Here is a 14,560-nt window from a genome sequence, read left to right as displayed (position 1 = left end):
ATTGCGTGCAGAAAGAAAACAGCTACTTCTAAGGCTCAAAGGGGTTAACGAGGGATTATCATCCTTATATCTCCAGTGTTTGGGGATTTGAAAGAATGCCTGTACATCATCAACAAAGTTTTATTTGAAAGCACACTGATGCAAATTGGGTATTTTGTTTATCGTCATCCTCCAATACTTGCTTAAACAAAAGTATGGTAGAGAAAAGGAAATAGGAGAAACATAAACATAATTTTTTTCATTTTTTTTTAGGAAACAAAATAAAATAAAAGGAAGAAAGAGTGAATACGAATGGACCAATTCAAAACTTGCATGCTCATTTCATTAATATTACCATTAAAGTTAACAATGTTCAAAAGCAAATAAACACTTAGCAAACAAGCGAAGAAACGTAAATGCAAGTGATAAAAAGTGGCTCAATGATCTGCTTTGACCCATTGGTTTTAGGAATGTTCTTGGTGTCTCAGAACTGATCATGGCATAGGACCAATATCCTTGAAAGAGAGTATCTTTTTGTCAACCAGATCTTGAACTTTTTCCTTCAGGACATTGCAATCTTCAATGGAGTGACCTGATATCCCATCGTGAAAATCACACTTGACATTTGGATTGTATTCCTTGGGAAATGGAAACTTTGCAGGTCGGGTTGGTCTGGGAGCTATTGCTTTACTCTCGATTAGATATGGCCATAGCTGAGCGTAGGTCATTGGAATTGGGTCAATGCGGCGATCCTCCTTCTGATGGTTCCTTTGAGGTTTATTCTGATTCCGTTGACGATTCTGATTCTGAGTTGCATTCTGAGGAGCATTTTGTGAAGAATTATGAGGAGGAGATGCCCAAGGCTGTCGGTATGGTTGCTTGAATTGTGCGGCCGCAACATATGGATACTGATCGTATGATATGAATGGTGCTTGCTGATAAGCTAAGGATCGGTAGGAACGTGAGTTATGAGACTCTCCACCATCAATTGCAAAAGCAATAGTTTCATCTTCCCACTTCTTCTGAAAGTTGTTTCCATATTTCTTGGTTCCAATCAACGATCCAGATTCCATAATCAATCGTCCTTCTCGTACGCCTTCCTCTAGTCGCATTCCCATATTCACCATTTCAGTGAAGTCGGTTGGAGCACTTGCAACCATTTTTTCATAGTAAAACGAGCTTAGGGTCTTTAAAAACATTTTGGTCATCTCTTTTTCTTCCATAGGAGGAGAGATTTGGGCGGCAACCTCACGCCATCTTTGTGCATACTCTTTGAAAGACTCTTTCTCCTTTTGTGCCATGGCTCGGAGTTGGTCTCTATCAGGAGCCATGTCGACATTATACTTGTATTGTCGAATGAACGCTTCTACAAGGTCATCAAAAGAACTGATATGAGTACTATCCAATCCCATGTACCATTTCAAAGCAGCACCAGTTAGACTATCTTGAAAATAGTGGATCAATAACTTATCATCATCAGTATGAGTGGCCATCTTTCTACAGTACATGGTCAAATGGCTCTGAGGACACGAACTCCCTTTATACTTTTCAAAATCAGGCACTTTAAACTTGGCAGGTATTTTCACATTTGGCACAAGACACATATCATAAGCATTCTTTCCAAATGAATTCTCCCCTTTGAGGGCCTTAATCGCCTTTCGCATCTCTTGGAATTGATCTTGGAAATCATCATAAACTTCACCTCTTTCATTGGGCTCAACTTGGTAAATGGGTTCCTCAGCTTGTGGCACGGTATGTACCGGGGGTGGAATCACGGTCATTATAGGAGTAGTTTGAGCAGCTCCAGTAACAAGATGGTATCCCTCTGGCACAAAGTTGTAAGACATGCCCCCAGGGTAGCCATTAGGCATCTGATAGTGAGAGAGACCAGTGATAGGAGCCATAGTAGCAGTAGAAACTTCGCAGATCGTAGTAGTCTGGACTTCAGTTTGTGTTTGAGTGGCACGAGGAGATGAAGGAGATGATGGTTGATTCCGAGCAGCCACTAAGCTTTCCACCAAAGCAGTCAATCTTTCCACCCCAACTCGAAGAGTAGTTACTTCATCACGGAATTCATGATTCTCTTGTTCAAGGTCTTCCATCTTTATGTCGAGTAAGACTTCGCGTCTGATAAGGATGCCTGGGAATCAGCTTGACGATTGATGGTGACTGGATGAAAGAGACAGTTGGAATGAGGTACAAGGACAACATGGATGTATGCATGATGCAAATGATATGTCATGCAATGTTGGATGCAAAGCAAGGTAACAGAACAACCTATCGGAAGGCTCCTTAACTTAGGATAGTTCTAAGTTCTTTACCCAAAAATCCCCTCACAAGGTTAGCTCTAGAGTTTTTGGATATAACGGTTCCTACAGGTATCCGAGCATGATCAGAATTTCATCATGCGACAGGTGAACCATCTTATAACGAATTTCATGAGTATGCAACCTCTAGGCGAAGTTATTGTACCCATCATACAAGGAGTGCACCTTGGGGATCGATACATAACTTCTTCATATGGAACGGGTTCTAAAGGTCCTTGGAGTTAACGACGAAATCAGATTTTCGCCATGCGACGGGTGAACCATCTTATGACAAATCTCATGAATAAGTCTCCTCCAAGTGGGGTTTTCTTATTAGCCATTCAAGGTGTTCACCTTGGGGACTAGCACTACACAACCACCTCCTAACTTATGTTTTTCTCTTGTTTTTCAAAGCTCGGGTTGAGAGCTTCACTCAAATATCATTCCCATACCCACAGATGAATATAAATATAGCAATATAAATACAAGCAATAAGGCAAGAATAAAGAAACATAAATAATACAAGAGTGAACATAAATAACACAAGAGCACAAGAATAAGCATAAAGAACATAAGAATAAACATAAAGAACACAAGAATAAACAAACAAAGGCAAACACTTAAACGTAAAACAAACTAAACTAGGGTTGACTCTCTTAAGATTTCTAACGTCCCCAGCAGAGTCGCCAATTCTGTAGCGCTAAAAAATGCTCGAGGTGTTTACACACTCGAAAAAGAACAGAGTCGCCACCGATCTTTATTTATTCCAAAATGGAAAGGGAAAATATCGAATAAAACCCACGAATAAAAAGAAATGGATAAGATGGTCATCGTAACCAAATTAGGGTTCGGGAGTCGGTTAAGCAAGGGGAAGGTAGTAGCACCCCTCACCTCCATCGTACTCGATGGGACCCATTTAGTTAGTTTTGTGAACGAGTGTTTGCGTAATGTTTGTGTTCTTTAATTTATTAATCGAGAAAAGAAAAAAAAGGATTTTTATTTTTTATTATTGTGAAGAAAAAGGAAAGATTTTATTTATTATTATGCTCGCCAAGACGTTTGTATCTTGTGCCTACGTATTCCCTCATGCAATGGGAAAGTCAGAGCGATCGTAGTTCGGAAAAAAAAACTACGAGTTTGTAGATTGGTTTTATGAAGGATCAAAGGTATTCAAGAGGTGTGCACTTCTTGTCACTCGATCACTTCGATTTAATTAAGAAAGAGTTTTTTTAAGTTTGATTCAAAGGATCAAAGGTATTCAAGAGGTGTGCACTTCTTGTCACTTGATCACTTTGATTTAATTAAGAAAGATTTTTAGCATTTGATTCAAAGGATCAAAGGTATTCAAGAGGTGTGCACCCCTTGTCACTTAATCACTTCGATTGGATTAAGAAATAATTTTGAAAGTTTGATTCAAAGGATCAAAGGTATTCAAGAGGTGTGCACTTCTTGTCACTCGATCACTTTGATTTAATTAAGAAAATATTTTAAAAGTTTGATTCAAAGGATCAAAGGTATTCAAGAGGTGTGCACTTCTTGTCACTCGATCACTTTGATTTAATTAAGAAAATATTTTAAAGTTTGACTCAAAGGATCAAAGGTATTCAAGAGGTGTGCACTTCTTGTCACTTGATCACTTTGATTTAATTAACGGGAGGTTTTTTTTAAAAAAAATGTTAATCCAAAAGAATCGGGGTATTCAAGAGGTGTACACTTCTTGTCACTCAATCTTTCGGTACCGTTTAAAGAATTTTTGTAAAAAAGAAACTCGACGTTGAATCGAGAATTTATTTTGTAACCACATGGCGTTGGACCAAGGTTTATTGATTTTAAATTTAAAGATTAATCTAACATTTTTAGTATTTTTTATAATAAAATAGAATCTAAATATATAAACATATTTTTTGTATTTTTTGAATAACATTTAAATCTAAACATATTTTTTTATTTTTGTTATATTAGAAACTAAAACAAATATTAAAATAAAAATTGCAATGGAGAGCAATCAAATGAAAATTAAAACAAAATTGGATTCTTTAAAAAAATAAATGGGGGTGTGAAACCTAGACTAAGGGTGTAAGGCCCAAATAAATTATAAATAAATAAATAAAAACCTTTGTGGTGGACCGGGTCGGGTCAAACCCGGATCCGCCTTTTACTAACAACATGGTTAGAAAGAAAAAAAACCTAAATCAAGAGAAGAGAGGCAACGCCTCTTCCCCTCTCTCTTACTCGTTCCATCTCAATCTGAACATGCTTCTGCTTCCCAAAAAAAACAAAACTCAAGATTCTCCTACAAATCTCTCTCGCTCTTGGTTCTCTCTGTTCTAATCTCTCACTCTCAAATTTATTAAACATACAAACAAAATCAATCTCAACAACAATTATCCATATCATCGATTCAGTCATGGCAAAAAGTTCAATCAAAACAACAATAATCCGGGCATGGTAATAGATAAAAGCTATGGCAAACATGAAGAAGATTTAGAGAGGAAACGAACCGACTCCGAACGTTCTCGGAGGGACGAATCCACGGTGAGCTTGTATTTGATTCTCTCCTGATTTGGATACTGCTCCTCTTCTATTTCGATCGGTGACGTTGCTTCTTTGTGGCTATTGTATGCGCTGGATTCTGAATGAAGGTTGCCGTGTTGCGTTGCTACTTCGTTGGTATTGTTGTTGAAGGTTGTGCGAGTCGGTGATGATGAATGATGTTGTTGCAGACTGTGGTAAAGGTCATTCTGAAAGTTGTTGAGCTGAGTATTGGTACCGAAGCTGCAGGCGACTTATGGTGAATATGCTGTTAAAAAGGTCTCTGCAGATTGAAGTATGAGTTGTGTTGTTTAGTATGCTGGTTAATTGATGGTGGAAGTTGGTGTTTGAAGGAAGGTTCCAAGGAGAAGAAATTTGAAGGTGAGGTATGGAAGTGGTAAATCGGTTATGAAGGGTATGAAGAGTATTAATGGATCAGAAACTTAATGAAGGTTTTATGGTTTGAAAGTTAAGGTGCAGAAGTTGTTGTAAGTATCAATGGGAAGTGTTTTGAGAAGATGAATATGAATCGGTTTTGACAAGTTTGGAGGAAGAGTTTCAATTTTTTTGCAGCGTTCCTGTAATGTTTTCTCTTCTCCCCTTTGTATGTTGCTCTTACATGTGTTTATAGATGGAATGAAGGGAAATTGGGGGGAAAATGAAGAGTATTTTGAACTTATTTGGTAACAGGTCTTATGGCTTTCTTGATGCAGGATTGTCATGAACAAATTAGTGAAAATTTTGGACTACTATGCAGCAAGTAGGTGGAGCAGTTTGGACAGTATTGTGGACTGACTTTTTTTTTCTGTTTCTGATGAGACTCTCTACTCAACCATGAAAGCACTCTTTGTCTATTTCTTTTTCTTGGACATAAATGACGATAAAATAATAATAACTATAAAATTAAAGAAAGAAGATTATAATAATAGTAATAACTAAATAATAATAATGATGACGACAAATATTAAAAAAAGTGTTAAAAACAAAAATAGAGAATAAAACCAATTTTTTTAATTCAACTAAGAACCACTTCTTTTTTATGCTTTTTTTATATTTATCTATTAATGAAACTTAGATAAAAAAATGTAACGATGTAATGATGAATGTGACACGTCAATGAACGAAATAAAATGTGTAGGTCAAAAATTGGGGTATGACAGCCAGGGCGCACGCGTTTTAATTTAAATTTTCTCTGATTCAGTGCTTTGCAGGTGATACACGTGCCATGCTCCTTCGCTTCAGTGGCCATCAGATCATGCCAGTCCCTCAATCCAACACCCCAGACACGCTAGTCCATGATATGGACTTACCAGCTAGCCACACATGATCCAGATTTAATATATTTTTTTACATTTTTCTATTTTATTTATTTTTCTTTGCAAAATTAATTTAAAATAGTTTTAAAAATCAGAAAAATATACAAAAAATATTTTTAAGTTGATAAAATATTGTTTTAATTTTTGACACAAAAATATTTTATTTTTCTTAATAATAAAAATATTTTGTTTAATTAATCAATATATATTCAAATATTTCATTTTAAATATTTCTAAACCATCAAAAAATCAGAAAAAAATATTTTCTTTTTATTAAATTAAGTTTATATATTATAAGCTAATTTTGTACATATTTAGAATATTTTTCTCTTTAAGTTTAATATATGTGTATAATTATTTGCATAATTATATGTTAATTAACTTAATAATTTCAAAAACAATTTCAAAAATCCCAAAAAAATTAGTTTTGTTTTAAAATAATTAAAAAACATTTTGAACATATTTTAGACTTAATTTTTAGGTTTAAATTTTATTTCTCATTTAATTAAATTAATCATGCATTAATTCTAATTAAAATCAACCATCTAAAAAAAATCAAAAATATTCTCCCTTTATCTTATTGCAATTTAAATTCATAGATAAGTGTATAGGTTGTCAAATTCATGTAAATAGCGTAGTTTACATTTCCCGCACAATCGATGTAATAGCGTAGATTTACTTTCCGCATTTTACATTCCCGCATTTTAATTCCTGTACATATAAAACTGCGTGTATGCCAAGAATAACAACTGAAGCGTTAGGTCACTAACTTCAAAGACAAAAATATCTGAATCAAAACACAATCACACTTGCACCTCTTAGGGTAATCCCTCTGTTACTCTTTTCAAAAATCAAATTCTACTGTTTCAAATACAAATCCAAACTTTTGTTTACATCCGGTAAAAGGAGAATTTTCTAAAAGAAATAGGAAAGGACCTTATAAACTTAGGGTAGATCTCCTAATTGCATGCTCAAATCAAAACAACAAATGTCCCACATATTCACTATTTTTCAAAACAAAACTTTCAAAAAAAGACAACATTTTGTATATATCCAAACAAGGATCATTACGAAATTAAAGATCTTTTTTTCAAAACATCTTTTCGAAAGATAAAACACTTTGTATACATCCGCACAAGGATCATTACAAAGTTAATTTACAAAGGTATTTAAAACCACATACAAGCATTTCTAAAACTCGGTGGCGACTTAATTGGATAAAATAAAAGTCGGTGGCGACTCTCTGATTTTCAAAAACTCAAAAGCAAAAGAAGAGTCAGTTCGTATCTCTCACGAGAGATAGAAAAAACCGAGGGCGACAGAACTGGCGACTCTGCTGGGGATTTTCTAAAAAACAAACTGTTTTCAAAAGGGGTTACCTTAGAGTTTAGATCACTTCGATGTTTTCAATTGCTTGTCTTGATTGTTCTATTTTTCAAAGGTTTGTTTGGGTATTTACTTGTGTGAAAGAATCTAACCCGAATCTCGAGATACCTTAAGTATGTGACAATAGACCAAGGAAACTGTACGGCATGTACCGATACGGTTGATCTGGTAGTCACCGTTAGTGCGACACTTTGGTCTATACTGATATCCCTTGAAAACGATCAAGGAGTATGTTAGGCTTCCGAAATGTCATTAAACACTAATTTGCCTTAGAACCTTTAGTTGAACTTGACTTGTGGCCTATTAAGTGACTGGCTTTGAAATTGATCGAAGTTAGTTATCCTCGAGGAATATTTTGATCGGCCGTCCGAGCGCCGTATTGAGATGTTGTCTCCAAGGATCATAGAACCCGAATACTATTTTAAGACAGGTTTTAACCAACTCAACTTCAGTGGGGAGGGTATCACCTATCAACCTCATGCAAGCCTTTAAACCTAAGGCTATTGTTTGATTTGTTTGTGTGTGCCACATGTTTGACAACATGACATCATAAGCATCATAAACATATCATTTTCTCACTAATCATTTCAAGGATCGAAGAGTTTACCTTTGTTCTGTTTTTGCAGGTAATGGCTCCCGCTACCAGAGATTATGTCCGGATCAACATTTCAACAGTACCATCTGAATTAAAGGACTTAATATCAAAATTCCCCAGAAATGCTCAATTCACCGAAAAGCACGGTCACCTACTCCATTTGGTTACCTCAAAATTTGAAGAAGACATGATACGGGTCCTGTTCCAGTTCTTTGATCCCGAACACCATTGTTTTACATTTCCTGATTACCAGTTAGTACCCACCTTGGAAGAATTATCTGAACTAATTGGATTACCTGTTCGAGATTAATTACCTTTCAGTGGTTTAGAAAAGATTCCAAAACCTGAAATCATTGCTGTTGCCTTACATTTGCGAAAGTCAGAAATCGAGTCCAATTGGGAAACAAAGAGTGGAGTCAAGGGTTTGCTCGCTAAGTTCTTAATGGAAAAGGCTCGATTACTACTAAAAAACAGAAGTTACCTAGCTTTTGAAGAAGTTGTGGCTCTTTTGATTTATGGTTTGGTTTTATTCCCTAATCCCGACCAATTCATAAGTGTACACATTATCAACATTTTCCTAACCCGCAATCCGGTACCTACATTGCTGGGAGACATTCTACATTCTCTACACACTCGTACCATGAAGAAACGAGGAACTCTTATGTGCTGTGTACCACTACTGGCTAGATGGTTTACATTACACCTTCCCCGATCAGTATTGAGAAACGAACAAAGGATGCAATGGTCTCGCAGGATTATGTCTTTATCTCATTCAGATATCCGGTGGAACAACTTCTTTCAAAGAGACATTACTATCATTGACCATTGTGGAGAGTACCCTAATGTGCCACTCCTTGGCATCAAGGGAGGCATCACTTACAACCCCTTTTTAGCTTTGCGCCAATTTGGATATGCACGAAGAAACGATCCTCATGACATGATTATCCGTGGCATTGTGTTCGACTACGAAGATGATTCCCAAAGATATCAACGAAGGTTTATACATGCGTGGGGCAGTGTCTACAAAGTAGAAAGCAAAACTTTAGGACAATGGAACTCTATTCCCATGGAGCCTTACCTCAAATGGGTGCGTGCTTATGCTCAGAAGTTCATCATGCCATATCCCGCTATTCTACCTATAACTATTGAGCCAGAAGTCGAAGGGAGTGAACCTCGAGTTATTCTACATCCAGACATGCCAACTGACCTAGAAGAACTGCAGAAATCTTGGGTTCAACTAAGAGAAGAAAGAGACACCTTCAAAGCACACTGTCAAGACTATGAGAGGAAAGTGTTAGAGCTCACCAGACAACTCCAGGAAGAACAGCAGATCAACACATTCCTGGGTGCAAAGAGAAAGCGTCCATGGGAGGCTTGAGGAATCCTTTATTTTCTTTATTTTATATTGTAAGCCCGAAAGAGGCAAATAAAAAAAATAAATAAAAAAAAAAAGAGAAAAAGAAATAATTGTTTGACTGATAAGTGTTTGTTTCTCTTTTGTTTAAACAAATCTAAATTCCAAGATCCTTGAAAACATTGCATATGCATTTCATTCATAAACATTGCATAACAGGTTCACATGACGGGTTTCTCATCTCCTCGCTGTTTATTTCAGTCAGAAGAGATGGATTCCGAAACAAGCGTCAAGAATCTTGAAGCACAGAACGCCCAAGTTCAGATAGCAATTCTGGAGCTAGCAAAGGGGCAACAGGAACTGAAAGCCTTGATAATCAAGAAGAAAAAGAAGCCCAAAGGATCTGTAGGTTTGAGTCACCTGACAAGAAAGGTCAAAATCCCAGTCAAAGGGTCCAAAAAGGCACCGATCCCTGAAATAGTCGGTGAAGGTGAAGGAGACAATCACAGCAACCAGGGTTCTGCCAAACCCGCCCTCTCTTCTAATGAAGAAGATTATCATTCCGAAGATGAACAGGGTGATGACAAATACCAGCAGTTGGAAGAACGCATGAAAGCTATGGAGATACAAAAAATACCTGGTTTAGACTTCAAAGATCTTGGACTCGTCTCAAATATTGTTATTCCTCCAAAGTTCAAAGTTCCTGTCTTTGCAAAGTATGATGGAGTTTCTTGCCCAAAACTACATTTGAGGTCCTATGTAAGGAAGATACTACCTCATACAGCAGATAACAAATTGTGGATTCATTTCTTCCAGGAAAGTCTGTCGGGTACACAACTCGAGTGGTACTACCAACTGGAAAGTGCAAAAGTTCACACCTGGGAAGATTTGGCTGCTGCTTTCTACAAACAGTATCAATACAACGCTGACCTTGCACCAACCCGTACTCAACTACGGGGCATGTCTATGGCACCAAAAGAAAGTTTCAAAAGGTATGCACAAAAGTGGAGAGATCTAGCTGGAAGGGTTCAACCACCCTTATCTGATCGCGAGCTGGTCGACATGTTCATGGGCACTTTAACTGGCCCTTTCTACAGTCATTTGCTGGGAAGCTCATCATCAGGTTTCACTGACCTGATTTTAACTGGAGAGCGTGTTGAAAACGGTATTCAAAGTGGAAAAATTCAAATAGGCTCCTCCTCTGGTACTACCAAGAGGCCCATCAGTGGGAGAAATGAAGTCAATACAATGCATAGTCATAAAGGTCGCAAAAATGAGCATCACCAATCTGTAAGGGCTGTTCTGATCTCTGCATCTGCACCTCAAAAAGATCAACCGCCGAAGTATACGCGTCGACCAGATGCACCAAGGAGAAATTTCACCAGAATTAATATGCCAATCTCTCAAGCACTGCAGCACTTGTTAAAAGCAAATCTGATCACATTGAAAGACCCTCCAAAGAATGTCAACACTTCCTCTCCGAGTTATCGCCCCGATGCCACATGTGTATATCATTCTAACTGTCCAGGACATGACGCAGATCACTGTTGGGCCCTGAAAAATAAAATACAAGACATGATAGATGCTGGGGAAATTGAGTTTGATCCTCCAGAGACTCCAAATGTCATCACTGCACTTATGCCAAAGCACGACAAGACCGTTAATGCTATCATAGACACTGTTTATATCTATGATGTGAGAGAATTGTCAACTCCGCTCCTTGAAGTCAAAAGAAAGCTAATACGAGCTGGTTTCTTTCCAGGTTGTGACCCTGATTGCTTTTATTGTGCACACCTACCCAATGGTTGTGAGAATCTGAAAATAGGAATTCAAAAGTGGATGGATCGCCGTATCATTATGTTTGAAAGGCTCCCCTCTATGGACGATTTATGCGAAGTTTTTTCAAATGGGATGAGAATAGAGGACGTCTCAGTGGTTTCTAACATACTGATCAGTGCATTTTGATGCACATTCTTCTATGTTTTTACTTATGCATTTCCATAGTTTACTTTGTTTATTTTTCTATTTTATTATGTTTTTATATTTGAGTTTAATTTTATTGTTATTTAATTTTCGTATTTAATTTTTAGCAATAGCAGTCTGCACTAAAACGATCATAACTGGAGTTCCGGAAATCCGATTGACGCGTTCTAATAATCGTCGGAAAGCTAAGAAAAAGAGCTACAATTCTTGTGTTGAAGTCGAAGTCAGATTCGGAACGAATTTTTCCCAGAATGTCTTTTAAGTCGCAGCATTAGTTATTTTCATTTTGGGTCATTTGTATTGGGTCTGGGTTATGTAATTGACCCAGTTGAGCTGTAAACTGTTTGGTTCTCTCTAGTACCTAGGTCTGGCCGTACTTTTCATTCTGTCACCATACACCATTCACGTTTACTTTTCACCAAATAATTTTGAAAGCTTTGTACGAATGATGAGGAACTAATTACAAGGCAAATCCTACTGCTTACGGGTTCCATTGCTTTGAGGTTATTCTAATACTAATTTAAATTTGATTTCTGTTCAATTCCTTTCTATGAAATCATTTGCTTAATTTGATTACAATTGTTTGCTTAATTCGATTGTTGTTCATAGAATTGAATTGATTAAATTCGATATGCATGTTCCTAAATTTAATTGCGTGTTATCGTTTGCTTAATTCGTTAACTCGTCATATTCTTAACCGTTTGCTTAATTCGGTAAACAGGAACATAACTCGTATGATTTTGATGAGCGCTTGTCTGATTAATCTCATAATTGAATAGGATTGAAGCCATTTAGGGATCGGTGTTATTATAACCGATGATAAGTCGGAACCCGAATCAGTAGGATTAGCCGTTTAGCTTATTTTGATAATCACTTAATTTACTCTGTTTTATAATTTGATTCTAAAATAAACCCCCCTAAATCAATTTACTATTGGTTAGTGATAATCAAGAATCCTTGTGATACGACTCGAGTCATTGTCGCTATATTACGCTTTACAAAACACTCGTTTTTGATCCGCGTGCGACAGTGGATCAAATTGGCGCCGTTGCCGGGGATTCTTGTTGTTATTAACTAATTTTAGAGTCATAGGTATAGGGTTCTTGCTAGCATTTTCTTGTTTTTTGTTGTTGTTGTTGTTGTGTTTGTTGATTTTCAGGGTTGCAATACCAGTTATAGACAGTGGTAAATTTTCCAGCCTATCAGGTAAGTTTTGAAACCTACTGTTTTGATTTGCTCCGATTTTTTTTCCAGAAAATCAGAAAAAAATCGAGGAACAGTACTCCTTTAGAATAGAATTCTGAAAGATTTCGACCCTAAAAATCGCAAATTCATCTTTTTTTCTATTTTTAATTAATTTTTTACTGTTTTTGTAGTGTCAAAAAAATCCAAAAAAAATCTCAAAATTTTTATTTGTCTTCATTAGATTAAATTTCGTGCTTTTGTATTTTTTTGAATTCATTTTAATCATATTTGTTTTTTCGTGTCAAAAAAAATGGGAGACTCATTGGATCAGTTGGCTTATCTTATTAATTTGATGGAAGCAAGAGAACATCAATCGAGCTATCAAAATCATATTCCACTTGTGATTTGCAATATTTGTTCTTCAAATTTTCATGGTAATGATGAATGTCCTATGTTGTTAGATACTAATTTTTGTGGTGAGGCCCAAATGGCAGGTGATCTTCAAGGACAATACTCAGATATTGAAGAGCATCCTATTTGGCCATATCAACAATTTCAACAAAATGCATCATTGAAAGCTGACACACAATCATATTTGGAAGAAATTATCAAGCAAATGGCTGAAAATAATAAGCGAATGACTGAAAATAATTTGCAATTTCAACAACATATGCAATCTATGTTTCCAGTTAAAAAAGTCCAAGGTGAACAAATAATCTCAAGTGTCCATCAAATTCAAGAGAACGTGATGTTTCATGATGATGTACAACATGTTGCATCATTAGAGTTAACACGATGTGATACCAGCCTTGATGAATTTCCAGGTGAGCCTATTAAAACAGTGTTTGTTTCATATGATGAACTCATGGTAAGAAACAAACATTCAAGTGAATGCATGAAAGAGATTATGCCACAAAATTTCTTGAAATCGGATTTGGATGAATTATATACTTCTCTTGAAGTAGATAACTCTCTTGAAATTTTTGCTTGTGAATGTGGTGTTTGTAATGTTTGTCTTGAGATCAGTGCAGCCATTTTAGGTGAAGATAGTTTGATGCCGACAACCACTTGTGCAGAAATTCTAGCAAATTCAACAACTCTTGAATTTGACAAAAAGAATGTGGATTTTTGTCATAAGCAACCATTGTCCATAGCAGAATTTTTTTTAGTGGAAACTCTAATTAAGCCAAACAAAATGGAGTTATCTTTCACCATTTGTTCATCTCTTCCACCTATTTTATCTGACTCACAAGCTAAATGTGGATTTTCTATTTTTCAAACTTTTGTTATTGCAGGTTTACCATATGTGCAGACTATTCCTCCTAAGCCACCAGATTTTTTACTAATATACAAGTTCACTTGCTATTTACATTTTCCTATTTCATGTGTTCGTAGTGCAGAAAGGCCTCCACCAAAACCACCAGACGTGAAAGCTACATTCCACCTTAACCCCTCGGGTGTGTTCTTTCCTTTCTATCACTCTTATTTTATATTTATGTTCTTTCATTGAGGACAATGCATATTTTAAGTGTGGGGGAAGGAATAATTTATTTTCTTTGTTTTTGTTATTTGTTTTTTTGTTGTTTCCTTTGTTTTCGTTCTTAAAAAAAGTATATTTTTGAAAGTTATAGGACATTGTTGGCAGTTTCGCATTTGTTGCTGCATTGCTTAGTTGATTTTGATTCTGAACTTGATTTTGATAACACGGTTGATCAAAGAACACTAAGGCAGCTAGCTGCGCTTGATGTTAATTATAATGGTTTATATATTGAATATACTGATGTTGTTGTTCCCTTTGAATTGAAATCTGGTTTAATACACTTGTTGCCAAGGTTTAGTGGTCTTGCAGGTGAGGATCCACATAAGCATCTAAAGGAATTCCAAATTGTTTGTTCTACATTATTGAGACCTAAAGGAATAACAG

General features: G+C 36.2%; 1 protein-coding gene across 1 annotated transcript; it reads right to left on the bottom strand.

Moving 5' to 3' along the window:
• Positions 1–473: 473 nt before the first annotated feature.
• On the bottom strand, positions 474–2,081 carry LOC131658434 (uncharacterized). The gene is made up of 2 exons (XM_058927731.1): positions 1,249–2,081; positions 474–1,128 (listed from the first exon to the last, which is right to left on the bottom strand). The coding sequence occupies exons 1-2, from the start codon at positions 2,079–2,081 to the stop codon at positions 474–476; spliced, it is 1,488 nt and encodes a 495-aa protein (XP_058783714.1).
• Between the last annotated feature and the right edge of the window lie 12,479 nt (positions 2,082–14,560).

The sequence above is a fragment of the Vicia villosa genome, linkage group LG1, assembly GCF_029867415.1.
Source record: "Vicia villosa cultivar HV-30 ecotype Madison, WI linkage group LG1, Vvil1.0, whole genome shotgun sequence".
NCBI lineage: Eukaryota > Viridiplantae > Streptophyta > Magnoliopsida > Fabales > Fabaceae > Vicia > Vicia villosa.
This window is presented reverse-complemented; position numbering and strand designations above follow the sequence as displayed.